General features: G+C 37.6%; 1 protein-coding gene and 1 non-coding gene across 6 annotated transcripts in view; both read right to left on the bottom strand.

Moving 5' to 3' along the window:
• Nucleotides 1-1,602: 1,602 nt before the first annotated feature.
• scml4 (Scm polycomb group protein like 4) overlaps nucleotides 1,603-26,514 on the bottom strand; it is a 40,139-nt gene continuing 15,227 nt past the window's right edge. The window contains exons 1-8 of one of the 5 annotated variants that reach the window (XM_058391870.1): nucleotides 23,332-23,878; nucleotides 19,575-19,801; nucleotides 18,410-18,539; nucleotides 12,189-12,389; nucleotides 11,034-11,234; nucleotides 6,405-6,614; nucleotides 6,150-6,295; nucleotides 1,603-4,570 (exon numbers count right to left, since the gene is read on the bottom strand). In XM_058391870.1, coding sequence (XP_058247853.1) covers nucleotides 4,445-4,570; nucleotides 6,150-6,295; nucleotides 6,405-6,614; nucleotides 11,034-11,234; nucleotides 12,189-12,389; nucleotides 18,410-18,539; nucleotides 19,575-19,801; nucleotides 23,332-23,365 — 1,275 coding nt within the window. In that variant the 5' untranslated portion in view covers nucleotides 23,366-23,878 and the 3' untranslated portion in view covers nucleotides 1,603-4,444. Of the gene's footprint in view, nucleotides 4,571-6,149; nucleotides 6,296-6,404; nucleotides 6,615-11,033; nucleotides 11,235-12,188; nucleotides 12,390-18,409; nucleotides 18,540-19,574; nucleotides 19,802-23,331; nucleotides 23,879-26,514 lie in introns of those variants that run through there. The other 4 variants (XM_058391871.1, XM_058391872.1, XM_058391869.1 and 1 more) reach the window with 4 other exon arrangements.
• Nucleotides 16,123-16,335, bottom strand: LOC131355342 (small nucleolar RNA U3). Its single transcript, XR_009204851.1, has one exon. It is a non-coding gene; the product is annotated as a small nucleolar RNA U3 (small nucleolar RNA).

Raw genomic sequence — 26,514 nt, 5'->3', positions numbered from 1 at the left:
GGTTGGTAAAGACATGTGTGAAGCAAGAGCGCCACCTATGTGTAAAAAAAATCCACAATAACACCAGCTAACAGATGTAATGCAATGCTTAATAAATATCCCAGATGAGGATGAGGTTCCTTTTTTAATCTGCTTCCTCTCGTTTTCTACCTCATATTGTCGTGAGTTTTTTTGAGCCTCACTCATTAGGAATAAATATACATTTAATTTTTTTTATTCTGAATGTATATATTGCTGTAAAGCAGCAAATAAAATAAATAATCGTTTCATTTTTGAACAAGTGTAATAAGTTTTTTTTTTAAATTAATTTATTAATTAATTTATTTATTTTATTTATTCATTTTTATTTTTTATACAGCAAAACCCCCTAGGTTGAATTCATCTTTTGTTTATTTTATTTACTTTTTTTTTTAATTTTTTTTTTTTGCCTCTTTCAGAGTTCATTAATATCCAATTGGAAATAGAAATCCTTTGTATTGTGTGTTAATTTGGCACCACATTTTAGAAGATGCTAGAAATAAAAGGTTCAATTGCACATGAACTAGGAAATAGACTTAATGTAGAATTAAATTAAATATTGTTTAAATTTGTATGCAACTGTACATGGTACGACCTGTAGGGAAATGATTTTGGACTTTTATCCAATTCTGTTATAAATGTAAAATAAAAAAACAGAATCAAAACAGAGTTACAATGAAAAATAGAAATAGAGTTATCTCTATTGTATCAAAAGGGGAAAAAATTGAAATTTCGAGTTAGGAATCTGTTTAGTTCCTCCTTTAGTCTCTTCTTCTATTCCTCCTTCATTTTCTTCATCATCATTTGCTTAAATTTTATGCTTTGATGTGTTTGATGGGAAAAATGGGCAAGTGTAAGGATCTTAGGGACTTTGACAAGAGCCAAATTGTTATGTCTAGATGTCTGGGTCAGAGCGTCTTCAAAACAGAAGGTCTTTTGTGGTTTTCTAGGTGTACGATGGTTAGAGACTACCAAAAGTGCTCCAAGAAAGAAGAACCAGTAACACTAGAAGCCTGTCTGGTTTGATCTCATAGAAGAGCTACTGAAAAAGTTTTCAAGCTGTGATGCTCTGTGTGATCAGACTCCTTTCTATGAGAGCCAGCTGACTTCTGGTTGCGTGTGGAGCTGCAGAGCATCAGAGTGAACATGGTGACCACCAAAAGCTCCTACAATGGACACATGGAGTGGTGGAAGACCTCTGCCTAAGGTTATTCCTTAATAGCAGTGTCTTCTTTCAGAAGAAAAATGCTTCCTTCCACACTGCAAACACTGCTCAGGAACTGTTTGAGGATTGGAACAAGGTTAAAGGTGTTGACTTGGCCTTCAAATTCCTTACAACTCAATCTGATCTGTGGACAAACATGTCTGATCCATAGAGACCACCTTTCAACTTACAGAGCTTAAAGGATAATGTCCAGATCCCACAGCACACCTTCAGAGGTCTTCCTCTGAATCCATGGTTCAAAGGGTCAGAGATGTTTTGATGGCACAAAGGAGGAGCTACACAATAATAAGCAGCTGGTTTTAATGTTCTAGCTGATTGGCATGATTTTATGAGTCAGAGACTAATAAATAACAAAGAAGTTCTCATTAATGCTTTATTCAGGTGCTTCTGTAATTCTTTGTATACTGTATATCATCTCACAAACAGACAGACGGACCACAGCCTGTCTATGATCACAATATTTCACAACACTGAAGCCACACTGGTGAAATCAATAAAGGGGAACAAAAAGACCGTAAACTAATATGGAGATAAAATAAGTCATTAAATACAGTCATTAAATATTTTAGCACCAAAATGAATGGTCCATGTTGCAGCCTAAAAAGATTTACACACACACACACACTCTTCTTTGAGTTAATATATGAACAGTTGTCTCTCTAAACATCACCAAAGTGACTGTCTACATTGCATTCATAAACGTACATTTCCATTATGTAGAAAATATGACAGCACACAGGCGAACACAGAAAAATGACACGAAGGAGGAGATGAATGTCTTCTCCAGAGCTGGAGGATAATCCAAACAGAAATACTTCCCTTTAAATAATAAGGCTTATATAAAGAGCCAAACCAGAGCCAAACCTTTAATATCAAGGGTGTTACACACTCTACGCAGTAATATCATTGTGGTTTTTTTTCTTTCATAAACCCGATTTACTATAAACATATACTATGAATACGCTGTAGTTTAGTCTAGTGAAATGTCCAAGCATGGTGCCTTCCCTGATTAAATAAAAAGGGTGTTTTTACAGATAATAGATTTAAAAACAGCACCTTGAGCTAATTTACATTGAAGATCATTTCTTTCTTTTTTTTCAACTTAAATATTTCAAGTGTCAGGCATGTTATGACCAGAAAAAGTCTCAACACAGCACCATGAATTTGAAGAAACACAGGCTGCTGGATTAACAGTTTCCTTCCAGTTCCAGTAGGATGTACAGTACATGGGCTATGAACTGGATGTGCTACATGAGAAAAGAGAAAAGACTGAGGTGTAGAAAAAATGCTGTACATGTGAGATTGCAGAGAGGCTACGGTAAAGTTAGGCTTAATTTTGAATCTAAAATAGTGACTTTTTATTGTTTTCCATCCTCGAATACAGTGCCCTCCTGAATCATTGGCACGAGTAACATTAGTCGTATAAAATGAACAATACTTACTATTATTGACTCAAACAATACAACCTGGAACACCTTTTAAATAATATTATTTTCTCTTATTTTAAAAAAAGCAGCTACGAGGAACTGTTGTTGCCTTGACATGTTTCCCTGGGGATCTGATATAAGGTTACACACATGTAAAAATCCCTTAGTCATCCCTTATTATTTACTGAGATAAACCAAACTTTAACAACAAAAAAGATGCCTGTTGGCTGTTGACCCTCACAAATCAGACAAGAAATAATAAAAAAAAATTACAGTTAAATTATACAAAGTTTCGCATGTCTGAAATGTACTTACTGTTATAAACTGCATACATTTTATTTATTCATTTAATTAATTTATTTTTAATAATTGGTGGTGATCATTCAGGAGGACACGGTATTCATCTGTGTTGTATTTATGCAAATAAATAAAAAAATGACTTTGATGGAAAATTGTGTTCCATCATCACATTTGCTCCCTGCTGAAAACAAAGAAAAAATTATAATAAAAAATAATAATATTAATAATAATCATAACCAATGACACAAGGCCTTCAATAATAATAATAATAATATCAATAATATCAATAATAATAATAATAATCAGTGAAACAATGCCTTCAAATATTCTGTTTAAAAAAACCCTGTGGAGGTTTCGGGCATGCTAGTATTTTAAAATAACACACTATTTATGTTTCAGTATAATATTGATTATTTATACTAATAAAACATTGTATATGATGATCTTCAGATATGTTCTAACTGAAAGACTAATCCATTTTTCAATCATTTCATTTCAGTGTTATATGTAATGTGTAATATGTGCACCGTACTGAACTGAACTGAGGCAGGTGTGTGTGGGTTCAGTAGACAGAAGGGACTTGCCGTGGTTCTACAAGGGGTTTGGTCCTTTCAGTTAAAACCCAGGCTTGTGCCGATGTTCGGGTGTGCTGCAGTGCATGCTATGCTCTCAGTGCTGGTTTGCAATACGAATTCAATAGATTCAATAGATTTCTAGATGCGTGGCATGTAACCGTGATGCTTAAATTTGTGCAAAAAAAAACCCAAATCCATATTGAATTTCATGATTGGTCCACGGTGCCTGTATTTCGTTGCTGGTTAAACCAGTAGTAGCCCTGTTGTGTGTTTGAAAAGTTAGAATTTTAGATTTCAGTGATTCCACTTTGTGTCTGTACAGTTCAGTATGAATATATGATCAAGTCTTGTTTAGCTGCTCTTGGAAAAATGGGCTCCAACGTCACACGGAGCTGCAATGTCTCCATTTAACCACAAGGTGGCCAAAGACCAACTTTAAATGATCCGAAGCTTGAGTGAAATGCACAGAACCTGTATGGGTCCAGTCCACGACAAGGCAGGATTTTGTTATCCAAGTCCGATTTCTTTTTACTTCCTTATATTTTCTCATCTTTATCTATCTTTATTATGCATAATTCCAAAAGCTCTGTGAAAGTCCCAGGGATTACTGTCGTCATAGGTGGCTCATTATGCTGTCAGTTCTCGTTAAAACAAGCTCAAGGGAAATGTCAATTAGCGTCCAAAATAATTACAGAAATATAAAAAGTCCAGGGGCACTTGGTAGGCGAGGGTCAAAAATGCGTATGAAGAACACTAATGAAAACCAAGTAAGTGGTCCGTCTCGGTGTGTGAGACTGTGTGTGTATTTGTATTTGTGAGAGGGAGATAAGCATGCGTGTGTGTGTGTGTGTGTGTGTGTGTGTGCGATAGGTGGAATCAAGGTTGTTGGTTATGGCCTTTCAGAACTTGGTTTGTTTTAACTTGTCGATGTGGTAGCAGAGTTTGAGTGCTGGACCAAGCTTGAGTCCCAGGTACTTCATGATCATGTCACTCTTCAGCAGCAGGAGAGCATCTCCATCAATCTCCTGAAAGAACAGTTACACAGTCATCCAACAAGAAATTGCTCTTTCATAGATTTAAATAAACTAAGAGCTTCACACTATCTACAGAAACACTGTAGTGCGATATCATTCATATTGAATATTATCATACTATGGGTGTATAGTGTACTGCATATCATGAGTATATACCATACTGATTATTATGAGTATATATATTGCACTAATATTATGAGTATATACTGTACTGAATATTATGGATGTATTATATACTGTACTGATATTATGAGTATATACTGTACTGATATTATGAGTATATACTGTACTGATATTATGAGTATAAACTGTACTGATTATTATGAGTATAAACTGTACTGATTATTATGAGTATATACTGTACTGATTATTATGAGTATATACTGTACTGATATTATGAGTATATACTGTACTGATTATTATGAGTATATACTGTACTGATTATTATGAGTATATACTGTACTGATATTATGAGTATATACTGTACTGATATTATGAGTATATACTGTACTGATTATTATGAGTATATACAGTACTGATATTATGAGTATATACTGTACTGATTATTATGAGTATATACTGTACTGATATTATGAGTATATACTGTACTGATATTATGAGTATAAACTGTACTGATTATTATGAGTATATACTGTACTGATTATTATGAGTATATACTGTACTGATATTATGAGTATATACTGTACTGATTATTATGAGTATATACTGTACTGATATTATGAGTATAAACTGTACTGATTATTATGAGTATATACTGTACTGATATTATGAGTATATACTGTACTGATTATTATGAGTATATACTGTACTGATATTATGAGTATATACTGTACTGATTATTATGAGTATATACTGTACTGATATTATGAGTATATACTGTACTGATATTATGAGTATATACTGTACTGATTATTATGAGTATATACTGTACTGATATTATGAGTATATACTGTACTGATATTATGAGTATATACTGTACTGATATTATGAGTATAAACTGTACTGATTATTATGAGTATATACTGTACTGATTATTATGAGTATATACTGTACTGATATTATGAGTATATACTGTACTGATATTATGAGTATATACTGTACTGATTATTATGAGTATATACTGTACTGATATTATGAGTATATACTGTACTGATATTATGAGTATATACTGTACTGATTATTATGAGTATATACTGTACTGATATTATGAGTATATACTGTACTGATTATTATGAGTATATACTGTACTGATATTATGAGTATATACTGTACTGATATTATGAGTATATACTGTACTGATATTATGAGTATAAACTGTACTGATTATTATGAGTATATACTGTACTGATTATTATGAGTATATACTGTACTGATTATCATGAGTATGCACTGTACTGATTATTACAAGTATATAATGTACTGATTAGTATGGGTGTTCATGGAAGTATTTTTATTATTAAAGGATTCAACTCAAGCCTGCTTTCGGGTTTCACATTGTATGTTCTCTCATGGTTTATCATGCTGTAATAAAATTGCAGACTACACTCACATGTTTCCGGAAGAGTTCCACATGTGGACCAAGGGCCTGAGGGTCTGCATCTTTGATAAACCACACCACCTCCTCTACACTCCACCGGGACGGGTCTTTACTTGGAGGAGGCTTTGACTCACCTGCCTCTGGGGATGGACTGTAGGCTGGAGAGAGAGAAATAAAGAGATAGATTGAGTGATTACAATCTTCTAAGCTGTCTGTGTTCTGTGTCGCTCTGTATGTATGAATATGTAGCACCATGGGTTCTCTTACCACTTCTGTTTCCTTCCTGGAATGAACTGGGACTGGCAGCCGGTCTGCAAACGCCCCCAGAAGAGTAGGCGGCACCAGTACGAAACCCGTAGTTGGATTTCGAGGCAATGTATGATGATGTCATCACACCAAAGGCTGTGTCACTATGGTCGACAGAGTAGCGCTTCGACTCAATTGATTCAGAGTGGTAATCATCCACTATAGAGTCTGCTACACAACGAAAGAAAACACATTTCAGCAACTCATTTTTTAGCATTTTTCACACATTTGAGATCTTCATATCACATTCTTCATTTTCACCGTCCCTGCTTTGCCTGTCACCAGCTGTTCATCCTATACCCTTCTTCCAGTTACTGTAACCTCCAGTCGATCTCTCCTTGCTCCTTGACTTACCACAATCTAATAACCCTTCCACAACCTGACACCTTTTCCTCTCTAACTCTTGAAAAAGGTAAGCTGAGAAAAATCTGACACTGATCCCCATTCATACTCCTCTCATGTGTCAAAGTTCTGAGCTGACATCAGGGCTGCAAAGACATTCTCCAACGGAAAGCTGGAAGCATCTGCAACAGTTCTACACAAAACAGACAAGATCTTTTTTCTTCAGATTTTAACCCTTCACCTGCTCCATCACCTTCACATTCTTCAATGAGAAAATGAGCAAAATCTGCCAATCCATCACTTTACAACGATACTTCTCTTCGTCTTTTAATGTCATATTTTTTACTTCTGCTGAAAAAATCCCATTCCTCCCATAGTGCTCCCAGCTATGATGCACGATCACCACTCTTCATCACTTCCATTATAAATGACTTCATAACAACTGGTCCTGCACTGACCGCTTTCAAGACAGCTAAGATTGCCAAAGACCGTTTGTAAAAGACCGTTGTTCAGAAGCCAATCTTGTTATGATCTTGGTTGCCTGCTGGTTCTCAGGAATGGTTTTGAAGCCAGACTCCTGGTCAACCATCAAGATCATAATAAGTCTGGATTCAGAACCATTACTGAGAACCAGCAAGCCACCAAGATCCTAACACGTCTGGCTTCAGAACCATTACTGAGAAGTTCCATGCCAGTAGATCAGCCAGGCAGTCAATGTTCATCATTCTCATTGACCTTGCAACAGCTTTCAACAAAGCCATTCATGTCCTCATGAAATCCATACCACAGTATAGCAGTGGATTATTTCCATACTTTGGACTATCTTACCATATTTGCTCTATGCAGTATCCCAAGGCTCAGTGCTGGGTCCTTTTCAGAAATGAGTTCCATACCACTGCTATGCTAATGACACTCAACTCACCTCCTCCTGTCCAGATCTCAACATGTCTTCCAGTGTTGCCAAAGGCAAAAGAGAGCTGCTGTACATCCCTGGAGATCTTGAATCTTGTGATCTCAGTGGACAACTGTAGCTGCCTACATCAGATTTATAACACTGATGCCTGCCTTCAAAGCGACAAATGGAACTTTAAAGCATTTATCACATGTAACACACCCCCTTGGACCCACTGTGCCTCAAGAAACAAGGCTTCTCTGTACTGGACCCAGATGGTGGAATGAACCTCCTCTGGAGGTCCAAACAGCCAACAGTGTTTTAGCTTTATGGTATTCTTAGCCCATGACCTAGTTAGCTAGCATGAGGATATGTTTTTCATGGAGCTCTTCTGTGAATCACTCTGGATAAGAGCATCCCCATTTCCATAAACATCATTTATATAATTAATTCTTGTAATTAATTCATGTGGGATTGTTTTGATATTGCATAGAAATTGTGAAATAAATAACATGAAGGATATTTACAGTGAATCTCATTGCACCACGACTAACAGATGTTCTGCATTAGATGTTAAACATGCATGAAGACACACACACAAGGCTAAAATACCTGCGACACTCCCAAGACAGCTTTCCACTTCTAAATCCAATAACTGCCATTATGAGGCTTAATTATTATGGGAATTATTATTATTATCTCTCCAGAAACCAAAATTCATAAAGCAGTTGCACCATCCTGAGCTTAATAAATCTGCTTCCCTCTCGCTGTTTCCAAATCCGTAGAGGCCACAACCATTACGTCCATTAAACTGCCGAAAAAACACTCCAGAAGTGATTACCCCCTTTCTGATGGGCACTTACAGGGGCTAGGGCACGTGAAAAGATCTCCTTCACAGGCTCGCAGTGCGTGAGAGGGCAGATAATGAATCAAAATTTTTACAGCCTTGCTGAAAAGTACACTGGCTGCAAGTGGCCCAGGAAACCGTGCAATTAGAAAAGAAATGAACACAGAGCACTTTTATACAAGCTGATTTACAAGTAAGGCAGTTAAAGCATACATAGAAATATCAGATATAGAAACAATTTAGAAGATTAAGAAGAAGAAGAAGAAGAAGAAGAATTAACAAAATAATCCCTAGTACAGCTAAAAGATATTGAGAATAAGCCTAAAATAGTGACTATATATTTGACTATCATAAATTTTAACCATTAAATAGAGTAAACTGTATTTTTTTTGCCCATTGTGCTTGTCCTACATATACTGCAAATGACAGCAATAATCAGTCATTGTAGCTCACAATAACACTTCCCACCAATAGAGGGAGCCTTCTTTTGAATAACATCCTCTTCTTATTATACACAGACCAGGCACAACATTATGACCACCTGCCTAATATTGTGTTGGTCCCCCTTTTGTTTCCAAAACAGCCCTGTCCTGTGTATTCTGACACCTTTCTATCAGAACCAGCATTAACTTCTTCAGCAATTTGAGCAACAGTAGTTAGTCTGTTAGATCGGATCACACGGGCCAGCCTTCGCTCCCCACGTGCATCAGTGAGCTTTGGCCGGCCATGACCCTGTCACCGGTTCACCACTGTTCACATCTGGACCACTGCAGACCGGGAACACCCCACAAGAGCTGCAGTTTTGGAGATGCTCTGATCCAGTGGTCTAGCCGTGTAGAGCCTATCCCAGCACACACTGAGTGAAAGGCAGGGGTGCACCCTGGACAGGTCACCAGTCCATCACAGGGCCACATATAGACAGACAACCACACACTCACACCTATGGGCAATTTAGAATTACCAATCAACCTAATATAGGCAGATGTAGTTTGTCAGGATTACTTTCATACTGCACATGTATATTGATCAATATGTACTGCATCAACGGCAGAACAGTAGGACCTGAATTAGATGCTGAATTGAATGCTGAAGGTACTGAATTGAATGCAAAAGGTATGGAATCAGATGCAGTAGGTACTGAACTGGATGCAGTAGGCAATGAATCGAATGCAGCAAAAACCGAATCCAATGCAGACTAATAAACGAATTTTATTATGTAATTGATCTTCTGTTCAATCAACTGCAGTAGGCACTGAATCAAATGTATTATGTACTGAATTGAATAGATTAGGCACTGAATCAGATGCAGTAGAAACTGAATTGGGTGCAGCAGGTACTGAATTAAAAACAGCAAGTACTAAATCCAAAGCAGATTAATAAATAAATATTATTATGTATCTGACGTTCTGTCCAATCAACTGCAGTAAGTACTGATTCAGATGAATTAGGTATAGAATTTAATACAGTAGGTACTAAATCAAATGCAGTAGTTACTGAATTGAGAGCATTATGTACTGAATTGTATGCAGCAAATGCTGAATCCAATGCAGATTAATAAACAAATATTATTATGTAACTGATATTCTATCCAATCAACTGCAATAGGTACTTAATCAAATGCACTAGGTACTGAATCGGATGCAGATCAGTAGGTACTGCCTTTGATGCAGTATGTCCTGAATTGAATGCATTAGGTACTGAATCAGATACAGTGGGTACTGACGGATCCAGGGAGTACTGTATCGACAGCAATATGTACTGAATCGAATGCAGATTAATAAATAATTATAGTTATGTAACTGACCTTCTGATCAATCAAATGCATTAGGTACTAAATCAGATACAGTGTGTACTGAATGGAAGGCAATAAGTACTGAATCGGACGCAGTAGGTAAAGAATCCAATGAATTAGGTACTGAATCGGATGCTGTATGTACTGAATCAAATGCAGTAGGTACGGAATCCAATGCCTTAGGTACTGAATCGGATACAGTATGTTCTGAATCAAAGGCAAAAAATACTGAATCGGATGCAGTAGGTACTGAATCAAATGCAGATACATAAATAAATATTGTTTTGTACCCAAACTTCTGTCCAATCAACTCTAATTCCAATTCCATTCCTAAAGTGAGATTCTTTTTTTTAATTTTAAGGAAACTCATAACCAAGTAATGAAGCTGATGTCTGTATCGAATCACAGAACAGCTTAACAGTACTGGTTATTATGTCATTAAATGTGATTAGTTTGTGAGAGACTTGCAGCACCAACAGCATCCAATTTGTTAGGGACATAATTAGGGAAGGCCATAAAGGAGATGTTCGACATTAGCGTTATTAACAAGCAGTCCCCACTGGATTTAGTCACTTAGTGTCAGATAACATTGGGTCATGATTTGAAAAAAGTTCTGCACAAATAAACACAATGAGTTAAAAAATTAAAAACACACCAAAAGCTTCTCGGATTCGACAAGGCAAGAGCTGGAGTATACACGAGGAAGACAAGACTCACTCGACTTGGATTGTCCGTCTGAATGCTTGTCGGTATGAGCTGAGGAAGAGGAGGAGGGAGACGAGGAAGGTGCAATCGGCTGATCGCTGAAGAGGTTCTCACACAGCAGACTCCGGCAGAGCTTTTTTAGGAAGCGAAGGACGTAACCCACGCTGTTCACCACCGGCAGACTCAAAAGGTGCTGCTTGCCGTCAAAAGTGGCTGCCGGAAAACGAAATCAGACCTGAGTTACAGTCACAAGCACAGGGGGAGGAGTCAATAACATTTACACGCTTTATCTCGTTTAGGTTTAAGGGCCTTGCTCGAGGGCCCAGGAGAAGGCGTGGCAGATTGGCAATGGTGGGATTTTCTAATCAGCAGCCCAACATCTTGAGCTTCCTGCCGTGACTCGGCAGTGGGCGGAGCTTATCAGAAACAGAGGTGTGTCTCAGTTGTGTCTGAGGTGAATACGTTTGTTAAGTACAGTGTGTTCAAGTTCTGGGATTATGGCGTATTATATCAGGTGCATTTAGGTCAGTTTGGTGGTTAGAGGGAGGTGGAGGTTCTCTTAATTAATTACAAAAAAAATATATAGTAAAAAACTATAAAAAAAAAAAAAAAAACGGTTTTTATAAAGCCGTCTCAAAATTCGAATACAATCGTATTTTTTTCATATTTTCCTGAATGTATAAAAGTTTTATTAAAAATAAAAAGTCTGACAAAAACGTTACAACAAAACGCTTTAAAAATAAAAAAATATATATAAACAAAATGCCAGTTTCACTGATATAATGCTTATATTTCAGTAAACTGCTGCATGAACCCAACACATATTACCCGAAATCAGCATCTGAGACGACGAAAAGTTCAATTTCAACAAAATTACCGTCAGCTACAGAAAGTGTTGCATCCATTGATTTTTTTTTCTTACTGACACGCTCGATAACAATCCAGAGTTTTCCTCTCGTACTTCTTTGCTCGTGATTTAAACGCACCCCTTTTTAAATAACAGAAGGATCACCTTGGGTTTAGCAAGAATATTAATAACAGCAACACATTTAGAAGTTGGACAAAATCTGATCATATTTTGTTAACAGAAGATTTTAAAGCAATTGATCCCTCGCATTCCATTAGCATGATTTTGAGTGTGTGTGTTTGTGTGCGTGAGAGTGTAACCTGATATTTTCTCTCCTCCGTAGCCCTGTGTGAGCAGGGTGAAGACTGTTTTCTGCTGGTAAGCGCTGTCGATGCAACCCTGCACGGCCTGCTGCAGCACCACCGAGGGTCTCGCTGGACCAAGATGATCGGGAAGCTGCATGACTTTCTGTCTGTCCAGATTTGGGCCGGTGTTCACCTGTTTATTCACATAGATGCACACTAGAGGGGGAGGAGGGAAGGAGAGAGAACACTTTGAGTCATGTTTGATATGTTTCGTGAACTTAAAATTAGACAAAACTACTACTGTGTTTCTGCAGTTTTTAAAGCTCGTGCTCAAAGGTAAACTACATCACTCTGAAATGTCTCAAATAACACACACATCCTGAAGATGGTAGATTTTTGTTTCCACACACATGGAAATGAATAGATGACCACACGGACTGTCCTAAATACAAAAATAAACAAACAAACAAACAAACAAATAAATAAATAGCAGAATTCTTCCATTTTTTAATACAAATATACAAGCAATCCCATCATGCTTTGCATTCAATGGAAGGTAAATCGATTACTCAGTGGAGAATGAAGAGTGTAAGAGAAATCAAGACATTTGATTTCAGAGAAATCAAATGTCTTGAGATCCAGTAAAGCAGGAAAAAAACAGATGATTTAGATATTTACATATTAAAATGCTTTTTATCTAGAGTTTGTATCTAGCAAGAACATCATCATGTTTGCTTCCTAGAACACAAAAAATGATAATAAAATCTGAGATTACTGTAAAAACATAACCTCACATATACAGGGACTGGACAATGAAACTGACCTGAATGAAACACTTTTTTTAGTCATTCACATAGTCTATAGTGCAGAATTTCCACTGCTGGTAGCATTGAAACTGATGTCTGGCATTGATACGAGTGACCAAAGCTTCATCTATAGCAGCTTGACCATGAATACTGACCCTGTGACCATCTTCCATTCTAAAATTTGTTTTTCTGCAAGTCACATGTGAGTAAACTGTCCACTCATTGGTCAGAGTGGGCCTATGGACATCTGGGGTTCTGTTCCTCCATCAAGCAGATCTACAAGTTTATTAAGGCTTTGTTTTTAGCCATAGCCGTTAGAATTTATCAGCTATATCAGGAATCAGGGGCAACATCAGGGTTTCAGAGAAGATGTGCAGAAGAGACGTTCTCATCCTCAGAACGCTACATCACCAATAAGCCTTCATCAATCACGTTAAACCCATTCTACGTTCCCATGATGCATTGCTGTACACTTTGGTTTGTTGGTTTGTTTAAGTGAAAAGTTCCAGAGTTTGTTTCATTTGTTATGAAGTAAAGCGTATACATGTATATCTAAACGAACACAAACTGAGAAAAAACATTCATCAGGTTCGTCCTTGGAAAGTATGATGAAAATGCTAGCATGCTACGACAGCAGAACCCCACATCGTGTTCCACTCACATAGAAATGACCAAATTAGTAATTTTATTATTATCATAAACACATAACTCTACTTCACTAATGATGCCAAAGCCAAATCATATTTTATTAAAAGCCCAACAGGACACTTTAGTGTTGTTTTCCGGCGGCATCAGCCAGCACCGTCCACCAGTTTGGAGCCAGAAGAAGCAATAAATGCTCTGAATTAATGCCTTCAAACACACAGGACGATGATCTAATGGCAGACGAGTAATGTTGGGCTACAAAGTATCTAGATATATGGGGGGGGGGGGGTAATGGAAGAATGAGCCTGAAGGAGTGTGTGCAGGAATCCTCCAATCACTTAGTACACACACACACACACAAACACACACACTCATTCCGCCCCACTTGTCTGTGCCGCACCGCTGCTTTCATGTAACATGCTCTGGGATTTCCTTTGGCGTCTGTCAGACAAACGGCCAGACGGTGTGATGCACGCACACACACACAGTAACAAACACACACATCCTGAAGATGGTAGATTTTTGAGTCTACACACATGGAAATGAACAGATGACCACTCGGACTGTCCGAAATACAAAAAAATGACTTGAATTCTTAATTTTCTTTTAAACAAACATACAAATATTCCCATCATACTTTACACTGAGAACAAGAGTATGTGATGATTAAAGACAAGTCAGAGCAATGAATAAAGAAAATCTTAAATTCTGACTTTAAAAAAAATGCACACACATTTTGTGCACAAATCCATGTTTCAAATGTGAGGAAAACTAAATGTGCAAAGAAAGCAAAATAAAAAAAGATAAAATCATCTACAAAATCATTTAAATGCATTTAAAAGGAAGGAAGAAAAATATGCACTCAGAATAACGTATTAATATATATCAATCAGCCATAACATTAACATTAACACCATAACAGGTGACGTGAACAACATAAATCACGTCAAAGCTTTTTTGCTTTTCTCATGCATTTAATTTCTCTCACGTTTGAAAAAATGGATTTGTATCACAATGTGTGGGTGTGGGTGTGTGTGTGTGTGTCTGTGTGTTTGTCTTAAAAAAACTAGAATTATGCTTTTATTAGTGAGTGATTTTCTTTCTACTGGGTGCAAAGCATGATGGGAATATTTGTGTATTTGTTTGGGGGGAGGGTGTAAGTCATTTGTATTTAGACAGTCCGTGTGGTCATCTGTTCATTTTCATGTGTGTGGAAACAAAAATCTACCATCTTCAGGATGTGTGTGTTATTTGAGGTCATGGTGTATGTGCAGAGGAGGAAAGTTAGGATCGATCCTGACATTGTCCAGAAGAACGGTGTGCTTTTATTAAAATATTGATTAAAAAGGGGAAAACATAAAGAAGTGCAGAAAATGATCTCAAATGCTTGGAAACCAAAAGCAGAAAGACATGGAAGAAAACAGAAAACTACCATTCAAATGGATCAAAGAATAGCCAAAATGACAAAGACTCAGCCAATGATCAGCTACAGTGTGATGAAAGAAGGTCTAAAGTCACCTGTGAGTACTGTAACAATTAGAAGTGAAGCCAAGATATCAGCAAGAAGCTCCACAAAGACCCATTGCTGAAAAAACGACACATGCAATTACGATTACTATTAGCCAGAGAACACATTGGCTGGCCTAAAGAGAAATAGAGCAACCTTGTGTGGACTGATGAAAGCAAGATTGTTCTTTTAGGGTTTTAGGAGCCACAGATAATTTGTCAGACAATCTCTAAACACTGAATGTTGGAGCTAGCATCATGATATAGGGATGTTTCTCATAGTGTGGTGTTGGGCCTATTTATCGCATACCAGGAATCATGGATCAGTTTGAATACATCAGAATACTTAAAGAGGTCATATTGCTGTATGCCCAAGAGGAAATGGGTGTTCCAACATGACAATGACCCCAAACACACCAGTAAACAAGCAGCATCTTGGTTCCAGACCAAAAAGATCAACGTTATGGAGTGGCCAGTCCAATCCCTGGGCCTTAATCCGATAGAAAAATAATGTTTCTGAGGCAAAACCGAGAAATGCAGAGAAATTGTGGTACGTAGTGCAATAGCCCTGGGCTGGAATACCTGTTCACAGGTGCTAGAAGTTGGTGGACTCCATGCAGCACAGATTTGAAGCAGTTCTCAGAAACAGTGTTTATACAAACACAAGATAAAGCTTCAAGCATTTTTCAGTTTCGACAGTAAATATTTGAGTTTGTAAAGAAAAATGCAGACACTGCTTATTTTTTGAACAACGTAATATTCCATTATCTTTACTTTCTGTAAAAAATAAAAATAAAAAATGTAATGAATTTTTCTTTACATTTTTATTTAGAACACAATGTGCAATGCTCCTACTGCATTTGTGTGTATGGAAATAAAAGCTATTTTGATCTTTATTCACTTCTTTTAGACACACTGCTTATTATTTTTAACACAACTGTATATCATAAAAAGAACGACAAAAGACCAAAAACATGAACAAAAAGCCATCAATCACTCTGAACATGTACTTTTCCTCTCAGGCTTTATAAGAAGCACAAAACGCTCATCAAGAATTAAAGCTCATGAACAAATCATCAGCTAAAATCCAGCTCATGTCCAGAAAAGTACATCATAACTCATCACCGTGATTAGAGAGACATAACACTTTCAAATCACATTCCTGAGTTAAACACTATAGAAATGATACCTGAAAGTACAGTGCTAACTTTCCACCTCTGCACACATACCATGACCTCAAATAACACACACATCCTGAAGATGGTAGATTTTTGTTTCCACACACATGAAAATGAACCATGAACACATGGACTGTCCTAAATACAAAAAAATGACTTGAATTCTTAATTTTCTTTTAAACAAACATACAAATATTCCCATCATACTTTACACTGAGAACAAGAGTATGTGATGATTAAAGACAAGTCAGAGCAATGAATAAAGAAAATCAATGATGAAAAAAACCAACACGATACTAACTGTAGTCCCTGTGTGTGTGTGTGTGTGTGTGTGTGTGTGTGTGTGTGTTAGCATACTAAAACTTGATATTCTGCTGCTAAAATGGTAAAAGAGCGTGACTTTCCCACAGACAGCTGTCTCTCTCTACCTCAAACCTGAGACACCTGAGACACTCACGGCATCTTGTTTACATCTCAGTGACTCCAGAAAGCCTCGGAATTGGGTTTTATGACTCCGGAGCTTAACTTTAACCCCCCTGGATCTAGAGTTTAAAGGAAACGGCGGTCGTTCACGACAGGTTTAATATCTCAGGCGTCCGAGTGGAGCGGCCAGAGTAACACTTGAGACTGTTTTTCAACCCAGTTTGGCTGTCGCGAATCAATTTTCTGCATCGGCTCCAACCCGGCTGCTTTGGGTGACGGGAGCAGTGAGGTCTGACTCTCAATTCGCTAAAGGGATTGATTTTTCCAAATGAGAGCATGCTGCATGGATGAAAAATATCTAAACACTATGCACTGCTTAATTATCATAAAATTATGGGCACAAACTGAAAAAAAAATATATAAGAGTAATATCCCTCATTTTAGTTACTTAAAACATCTAAAATAATAATAATAATAATAATAATAATAATAAATCATCTAAAATAATAATAATAATAATAATAATAATAATAATAATAATAATAATAATAATATCTCTAAAACATCTCAAGTAATAATAATAATAATAATAATAATATTCCTATAACATCTAAAATATCAATAATAATATCCCTAAAACATCTTAAAGGTGTACAGTATACATCATGAACATTAGTCCCTTTCGTTTTGTCCAAATCAGGCCCAAATACAATCAAAATCTTTCTTTGTTTTCATTTTGTTTTATTTTTCTGCACAAAAGCAAATGACCCAAAAATCATACCGTTCAAGGCACATGTGGAGTTTAAAATGTCATAAAACTCTTTTTGTTATTGACAACAAATAAGAGCTTGTAGGAATCACAACCGCTGAAGTCACAACATGGGGCAGATTCAATCCGATTAAAAAGCAGATTAAATCAGTGATCTGATCGTTATATAAATAATCAAACGTTTATTAAATCACAAGCTGCTTTTTTATTTTTACATTATTCCATAAATCACACAAGACATTACATTACATTTCTGCAGCACTAGAGCTCTGTCCTTTGGCTCAGTTTTAACTGCTCGCATCTCCAAACAAACCCTATGACCCAAAATACCCAGAATTCAAGACAAGGTTTGTTTCCTTTCACTTCAATTTAAAAAGATAAAAATAACTTAAGAATTTAATATCAATATTCAAATAATATTTTACTGATATCACGCTTGAGATTCTTGTCTTGTTTTATTGATCTATCTTATCATGAGATAATGAGTGTGTGTGTGTGTGTGTGTGTGTGGTAGACAGGTGTTCATCATTAGGCAGGAATCACACACACCTCGTACACCTCATGCAATCCTATGGCTCCATAAATATACAGCGCTCTATAGATCAGTCTCTTCCGATATTGTGCCATTACGCAATAACAAGAAACAAAACAAAGAAACAAAGGTTGTTTTTAGAAACAAAGGTTGCCAGAGCTGTGGGTACATCAGACTTGCATCTCGATTAATTATGCATGAAATTTATATTACAGTGAAACGTTTACTGCTATGTTACTGATTTATTCCCCAGCTTGATGCAAGTGAGAAATATGGACGTAAGTCATCACAACAGAGCAAATCTGAGCCGCACTCTGATTGACTGACTGTGTGTGTGTGTGTGTGTTTGTGTGTGTGTGTGTGTGTGTGTGTGTTACCTGTAAGGACTTCCGGCGTGGCCGAGTGAGGAACAGTCGCAGCGTCCTGAGGGATGGAGCTCATGTCTGGTTCTGGAGTGCTGCTGGGAGGGGAGATGGCCAGAGGAGTCATCGCCAACCGGGACTTCAGCTATACACACACACACACACACTCAATGATCCTAAATCTGGTATAGAGCTCTAAGCATCAGCTTCTATCGCCAGTATGAATGGATCAATCTGTCTGTCTGTCCATTTTTTTATTTTAAGTTTTTTATTTTTTTATGAGCATGTATAATAAAGTCGCTGATGTATACTGTACCTCCAACAGCTATTAGTTCTGTCCACCCTAACGATCAGGTGTCTGACAGGACAATGAACCGCTGTGTGTTCCATTAAATGTATCATATGGGTTGCCAGTACCTTAGTTTTCAATTGTTTTTTGTTTGTTTTTTATAAGCATGTAGGATAAAGTTGCTGATGTATACTGGACCTCCAACAGCTGGTAGTTCTGTCCACCCTAATGGTCAGGTGTCTGACAGGACAATGAAGAGCTGTGTGCTTTCTGTTGGATGTATGAACATTCATATGGGTTGCCAGTACCTCAATTTTAATTTTTTTTTATTTTTTACTTTTTATTTATTTATTTATTTTTAACATAAGCAGCTTTATCAGAAAAAAATGTAGATTTAGATTGCTAATGATTTAAATCCCAAACCCGAAAAAGTGGCACCAAATAAAGATATATCAAACCAGTACAAAATACTTATATAAATAAAACATGATCGTACATCATCATTTAACCAGGACATCACTGTGAATAACAATGCAGTACGATTTAAATCCAGAGTATTCTTTCTTACCTCACATACACACACACACACACACACACTCATCACAGAGGTGTGTATCTGTTATTTCTTCTTTTTAGACTCTGCAGCAGTAGTATAAGGCTCGCAGACATGTAGCTAAAAATAGCTCTCACTACAGCAGCAGACTGCAGATACATCACTCACTGTGAAACCACACACACACACACACACCCCTTTCTTTCATTCTTGAGTGGGGAAACACTTTTTTTTTACCAAAAAAAGGAAACTGGGTCACAAATATATTTATAAACTGATTCATCTGCTTACAAAGGAATTATAGCTACACACACACACACACACACACTCAGGCTGACCTTGAATCCAGGCTTCCTCCCTCTCTTCTTAGGCACTTTGATAGGAGGGAGGGATTCTGGGTAGCGACTCTGATACTCCGGATGCCTTTTGAGCGGCGGCCGTCCCCTCTTCCGACCCGGAACCTTTCCCGACGGAGGTGGGAGGAAGGAGGGGCTTATTGCCCCAGGTGACTGCATGTCTCCACCCCCTGTCTGCCCAGACGCTGCTGTAGGAATACTCATCAGACCTGCACCCGAGTGAGAGAAAGAGAGCGAGAGCTTCAGAGACGAGGGACACATGGAAACATCCATCATGTTAATGGAGCAGGAAGGACAACAGATTACATTTTTAATGGTTTACGAGACAGATAATGAGGTGTCCACGGTGTCCACGCTGCTCTGTAGGTAATTATATAAAGAAATAAAATAAAGGCTGTTTTAAAAAAGAACTATTGCACGGCCTGTAGTTGTAGGAAATGAATCAGCAACAATAAGTGGTGTAATGAAAAGAACTTCCTGTTGAAGTTAATTTGTCCATAACAGGAAGTATTTATTAACAGCAAAATCAGAGTCTGATCTCACTAATGCTCCTCAAAATCAGAGTCTGATCTCACTAATGCTCCTCAAAATCAGAGTCTGATCTCACTAATGCTCCTCAAAATCAGAGTCTGATCTCACCAATGCTCCTCAACATCAGAGATTGATCTCACTAATGCTCCTCAACATCAGAGTCTGATCTCACTAATGCTCCTCAACATCAGAGACTGATCTCACTAATGCTCCTCAACATCAGAGTCTGATCTCACTAATGCTCCTCAACATCAGAGACTGATCTCACTAATGCTCCTCAACATCAGAGATTGATCTCACTAATGCTCCTCAAAATCAGAGTCTGATCTCACTAATGCTCCTCAACATCAGAGTCTGATCTCACTAATGCTCCTCAACATCAGAGTCTGATCTCACTAATGCTCCTCAACATCAGAGATTGATCTCACTAATGCTCCTCAAAATCAGAGTCTGATCTCACTAATTCTCCTCAACATCAGAGACTGATCTCACTAATGCTCCTCAACATCAGAGACTGATCTCACTAATTCTCCTCAACATCAGAGACTGATCTCACTAATTCTCCTCAACATCAGAGTCTGATCTCACTAATGCTCCTCAACATCAGAGTCTGATCTCACTAATGCTCCTCAACATCCCAACAACAGTGTCTGATCTCACTAATGCTCCTCAACATCAGAGACTGATCTCACTAATGCTCCTCAACATCAGAGTCTGATCTCACTAATGCTACTCAACATCCCAACAATAGAGTCTTATCTGACTAATGCTCCTCAACATGAGAGTCTGATCTCACCAATGCTCCTCAACATCCCAATATCAGAGTCTTATCTCACTAATGCTCCTCAATAGCAGCATCTGATCTCACTAATGCTCCTCAACATCAGAGTCTGATCTCACTAATGCCCCTCTACATCAGAGTCTGATCTCACTAATGCTCCTCTACATCAGAGTCTGATCTCACTAATGCCCCTCTACATCAGAGTCTGATCTCACTAATGCTCCTCTACATCAGAGTCTGATCTCACCAATGCTCCTCAACATCCCAATATCAGAGTCTTATCTCACTAATGCTCCTCAACAGCAGCATCTGATCTCACTAATGCTCCTCAACATCAGAGTCTGATCTCACTAATGCCCCTCTACATCAGAGTCTGATCTCACTAATGCTCCTCTACATCAGAGTCTGATCTCACTAATGCCCCTCTACATCAGAGTCTGATCTCACTAATGCTCCTCTACATCAGAGTCTGATCTCACTAATGCTCCTCTACATCAGAGTCTGATCTCACTAATGCTCCTCTACATCAGAGTCTGATCTCACTAATGCTCCTCTACATCAGAGTCTGATCTCACTAATGCTCCTCAACATCAGAGTCTGATCTCACTAATGCTCCTCAACATCCCAAAATCAGAGTCGGATCTCACTAATGATCCTCAACATCAGAGTCTGATCTCTCTGAAAAATACAAAATTATGCTGCTTGTTTGTCTCAAAAACGTCAGATTAACCACTGACACTGCTACAAACCACATTTTCTTTGCTAACTAACAGCAAAATCTCTTTATTTATTATTATTATTATTATTATTATTATTATTATTATCATTGTTATTATCATTATTATTATCATTATTATTAGCTTGCAAGTCCCAGTGAATAAGCGAATTTACTACCAAACATTTCAACCAATCACAATCGAAAATTTGAACATATGAAAGAACAGAACCAGAAAAACAAAGTCATGGCACTTTAAACTGGGCAGCTTGTTAGAGATATGACCGACGACCCAAATTCTAAAGAAAGCACCAAGTCACAGTCAGACTTTTTAGGAAAGATGATCCACGGCTTTGTCTTAACGCTACAAAACCACAGCATGCAGTAACAGCATCACAGACAACACTGTGCCACCAATTAACACTGACAGCAAGGCAGCGTGATAAACTTGGAGCCCAAACACTCAATCAAGCCAAAGACAGCTCCTTCATTTCCTTTATTACTCTCTTTTTATTTTATTACACACCTGACACTGTTAGCTTTATAGAACAGTGCTGAAATGTGATACTGGACACTTATTTATTTCAAAGGCTTAAGAGTTTGAACAAAGTAGAAATACTACAGTGTCTACAAACCACATAAAGCATCTCTCTCTCTCTCTCTCTCTCTCTTTCTGTCTCTCGCTCGCCCCCCTCCCCCATCCCTCCCTCGCTTGTCTCCACCCCTCCCCCTCCAGCTGCGGTGCCTGGCCTCCAGATCCCTAATGGACGGCTTCCCCTCTTCTCCGTCTCCTCCATCTCTCTCTCTCTCTCTCTCTCTATCTATCTATCTATCTATCTATCTATCTATCTATCTATCTATCTATCTATCTATCTCTCTCTCTCTCTCAACTTCCTCATGCAGGGAACTCACAAGAGTGCTTAGACATCAAAACGTACATCTTTTATAGTAAACAAACGAGAAATGGTTTATTGTGTCACATTCTCTAGGTGAGCTGATGAATCACAACATGCTCTGAAAAAACCGAAACGGATTTGGAACCGGACTCATGACTAGTATCAACTATAGAAGATATCACACAGTATAATAATAATAATAATAATAATAATAATAATAATAATAATAATAATGAGGAAGAAGAAGATTTATTGTACAATTGCAAATATATTTTTCACATATTAATTTAAATACAAATATTTTTGGAAAAATGCTGACTAGACTAGTGCACACTTAATACATTAACATGCTATATCCTTTAAAATGCAGCAATTTTTTAAACATTAAATATATAATAAAAATAATACATTTCCATACCAAATTGCATCCTGGAACATTTTTTATATTCTGGAATTTCTTTATACTATTTTTAATCATCTTTTTTAATAAAATCAATTATTGTTATTATTATTATTATTATTATTATTATTATTATTATTATTATTATTAAAAATAAATAAATAAATAAATCCTGATTGTTAAAAAATTTGTGTAAGTTGACCAATAAATAAATTGTCTTGAGTGTAAAAAAAAAAGAGCAAAGTCTACATGACACCTGAACTAGACATAAAAACAAAAAAGAAATACACGTTATTAAAAAATGAATAAATCATGAAATAATTTTCAATACATTTTCATTTTCATTATATTCTGTCTATAAGGATGCGGTAAGAGATCACATCACAGGGAACACCTGTACATCATTTCTACTTCACCTTTCACGCGCTGTCTCGGTCTTTCCCACTCCATGCCACCGATTTTTTTTTATTTTTTTAAATCCTAATTTATTTCTTTAAGCACGATGCAGTTAATCCACAGCTTTCACTGAGATGCCACAAAATCCCAGCAAATCACGTTCGGGAAACGAAAGCGCACGCGGAAACGTTATACACAGGCCAATAAAAATAGAGCGTCAAAAAAATTGTGTGTGTGTGTGTGTGTGTGTGAGGTGAGTAGCGTGACGCGTATGCCTTCCTTCTTCCTCTCTTAAAAAAAATATATAGGCCTATGCAAAGGATATTTTGAGAAGCGCATACCAGGCAGGCGATGGTAAAGCGCAGTCGTATCCACATCTACACAAAAAAATATATAAAAAAAACAAAAACAACAAATACTCGTCGTTTAGTTTCTCAGTCGTGTCTACGTCCGTCGTCGACCGGCCTCGATTCCGGAGCCTCCGACACTACCGGCAGTCAGCAAGTCGAGCCTTCGTTGCGCGCTCCCGATCCGCTCAGGTTCCGATGCCGCTGGCTGCTGCGCGCTCCCGTGCGCCGAGCTTCCGAAATCGCTGCTCGTGTCTCTAAGTGCGCGCTCCCGACTCCTCCTCCGCCGCCGCTGCCGCCGCCGCCGCCACGCGCTACAAACTACTGTCCTTCTTTGGTAGTCATGGCAACTAGGCTTCTAACATCCTTCCAGTGCTGCGAAGCCACACTCACAGCAACCCATAGCAAGGTATAAATTAAAATGGAAAAAAAAAATCATTAAAAAATAAACAGATTTAAGCTTAGAATTTTTTATTGTAGTTTTCTGCTTTGAGTCTAAATTGCAGCCAGGAATTTTAAAAATCCAGAATTTTCTAATCCAAAAAAAAAAAAATTTAGAAACATCCCTCCTCCAGCTAGACTATTTATTTCATTAACACAGTCATCTGACAGCTAAACTAAGCATAATAAATTCTTTAAAATATAGAGATCATCATGTAGCTCTATATATTTCTAACTAATTACTGATTCATCGTCTCCAGTCGAGTGTTCTCAATAATCCTATTAATTAAGCCCTAATTATACATCTCCACCCTACACAGCTTAACTAACATTAATCTACTAATTTATCTATGCTGTATAGCCAAAAGTATGTGAACACCTGACCTTCACACCATACACAAAGCAGACATGAAGGTTGGAGAAAGAGGAAGATGTCCTGCACAGAGCCCTGACTCTGACTCAACCCCACTGGGATGAACTGGAACTGGAGTCTCCTCAACATCCCAACATCAGAGTCTGATCTCACTAAAGCTCCCCAAAATCAGAGTCTGATCTCACTAATGCTCCTCAACATCAGAGTCTGATCTCACTAATGCTCCTCAACATCAGAGACTGATCTCACTAATGCTCCTCAACATCAGAGTCTGATCTCACTAATGCTCCTCAACATCCCAACATCAGAGTCTGATCTCACTAATGGTCCTCAACATCAGAGTCTGATCTCACTAATGGTCCTCAACATCAGAGTCTGATCTCACTAATGCTCCTCAACATCAGAGTCTGATCTCACTAATGCTCCTCACCATCCCAACATCAGAGTCTGATCTCACTAATGCTCTTGTAGCTGAATGAATCCCCACAACTTCTAGTGGAGAACTTTCCAGAAGATCAGAGTGGAGTTGGATATAACAGCAAACCTGGAATGTGATGTTCAACAAAGACATATAGATCTGATAATGAGGGGTGCACAAACATTTGGTCTAACTTGGTATAAATGAATGAATGAATAAATAAATAAATGCTTTAGGTGTCTGATTTGCATATTGCACCCTTCATTAAATCAATATGTATTGCTATAACGTTTAAAGCTAATAACCTATATATTGCGCAGCCCCCATGGGAGGTGAACTGGATAAACAGTAGAAGGTTAAGAAACATGAAAACAAGCGAAACCCTGAACAAACTGCCATTATGTCATTCTGAACAATTCCCCAGATTAATTCCACACGCTGGAGAACAGCTGCCTGGAAATACCAACATGGCCGAACGTCCAATAAGGCGTATTTACTTTAGTAAGCTTGAGCAATAAAACCTTGGCTGTTTCGCGTCGCCTGAACCACAAGCAGATTTCTTTAAGATCCTCGGTTATGAAAGCAGATTCTAATTAATAATCTGATGGCCAAAGATTCACCATTCTCACAATGCTAGTTCTCGCCAAGAAGGTTTTCATTATAGTGCTTTTAATAACAAAGGATTGTATATTAGATAGAGAGAGAGAGAGAGAGAGAGACCAGCTGTCCTTGGCAATGTAAAGTAATGGTAATTTGCAGCATTCCAAATTTGTCTTCCTAAAGAAAACATTTTCACTGCATAAATTAGCAAGCTGTTGAGTGCTCCAAAAAACATTGCTGAAATATAGGCTATTGCTATTATCAGAGCTGATGAATGCTAATCATGTCTTAAATGATATTCTGAAAGAAAGCAGGAGGATTTCTGGTACATTGAGGCAGAATTTGTTTTCATTAGAGATAATATGATTTGATAGAGAGGGTGTGGCTGAACCAAACAGGAAGTTGAATACAAATATCTTGAGGTAGAAAAAAAAAAGCATTCTTTAGCTAGTTTTTATTCATAAAGGTGTCATGATTAATGTACAGTGGCCGAGAAGTGCAAAACAATAACAAATCTGAAGATATATATATATATATATATAAAAGCACTACTTTGAGGAAGGACATTCATATGTGATGACCAAACAGACGTGGAGTGTGTGTAGCTCCATGGTCTTTGTGAGACAGTGAAAGGGTTAAACCCACAGGCTGAGGTGAGTGTGTGTGTATGTGTGTGTATGTGTGTGTGTGTGTGTGTGTGTGTGTGTGAGAGTGTGTGTGTAGGGAGGAGGCAAATAAATTACGCTTTCCCTTTTTTTTCCACATGACCACAAGCACTGTAACACACAGATGGCCCTGTTTCCCAAACAAAGCATAGAATCACACACAAACACACACATTCCACACACACACACACACACACACACAAACACACACACAGACCTGACCCTGACCTCCCATCGGGACCCTTACAGTTGACAAACTACTTCCAGGTCAACTGAAGGTCAGGGCAGTGATCTAGAATAAAAACACAGAGAGAAAGACACACACACACACACACACACACACAGATGACCACATTGCA

The sequence above is a fragment of the Hemibagrus wyckioides genome, linkage group LG06 (genome assembly GCF_019097595.1).
Source record: "Hemibagrus wyckioides isolate EC202008001 linkage group LG06, SWU_Hwy_1.0, whole genome shotgun sequence".
NCBI classification, from domain to species: domain Eukaryota; kingdom Metazoa; phylum Chordata; class Actinopteri; order Siluriformes; family Bagridae; genus Hemibagrus; species Hemibagrus wyckioides.
This window is presented reverse-complemented; position numbering and strand designations above follow the sequence as displayed.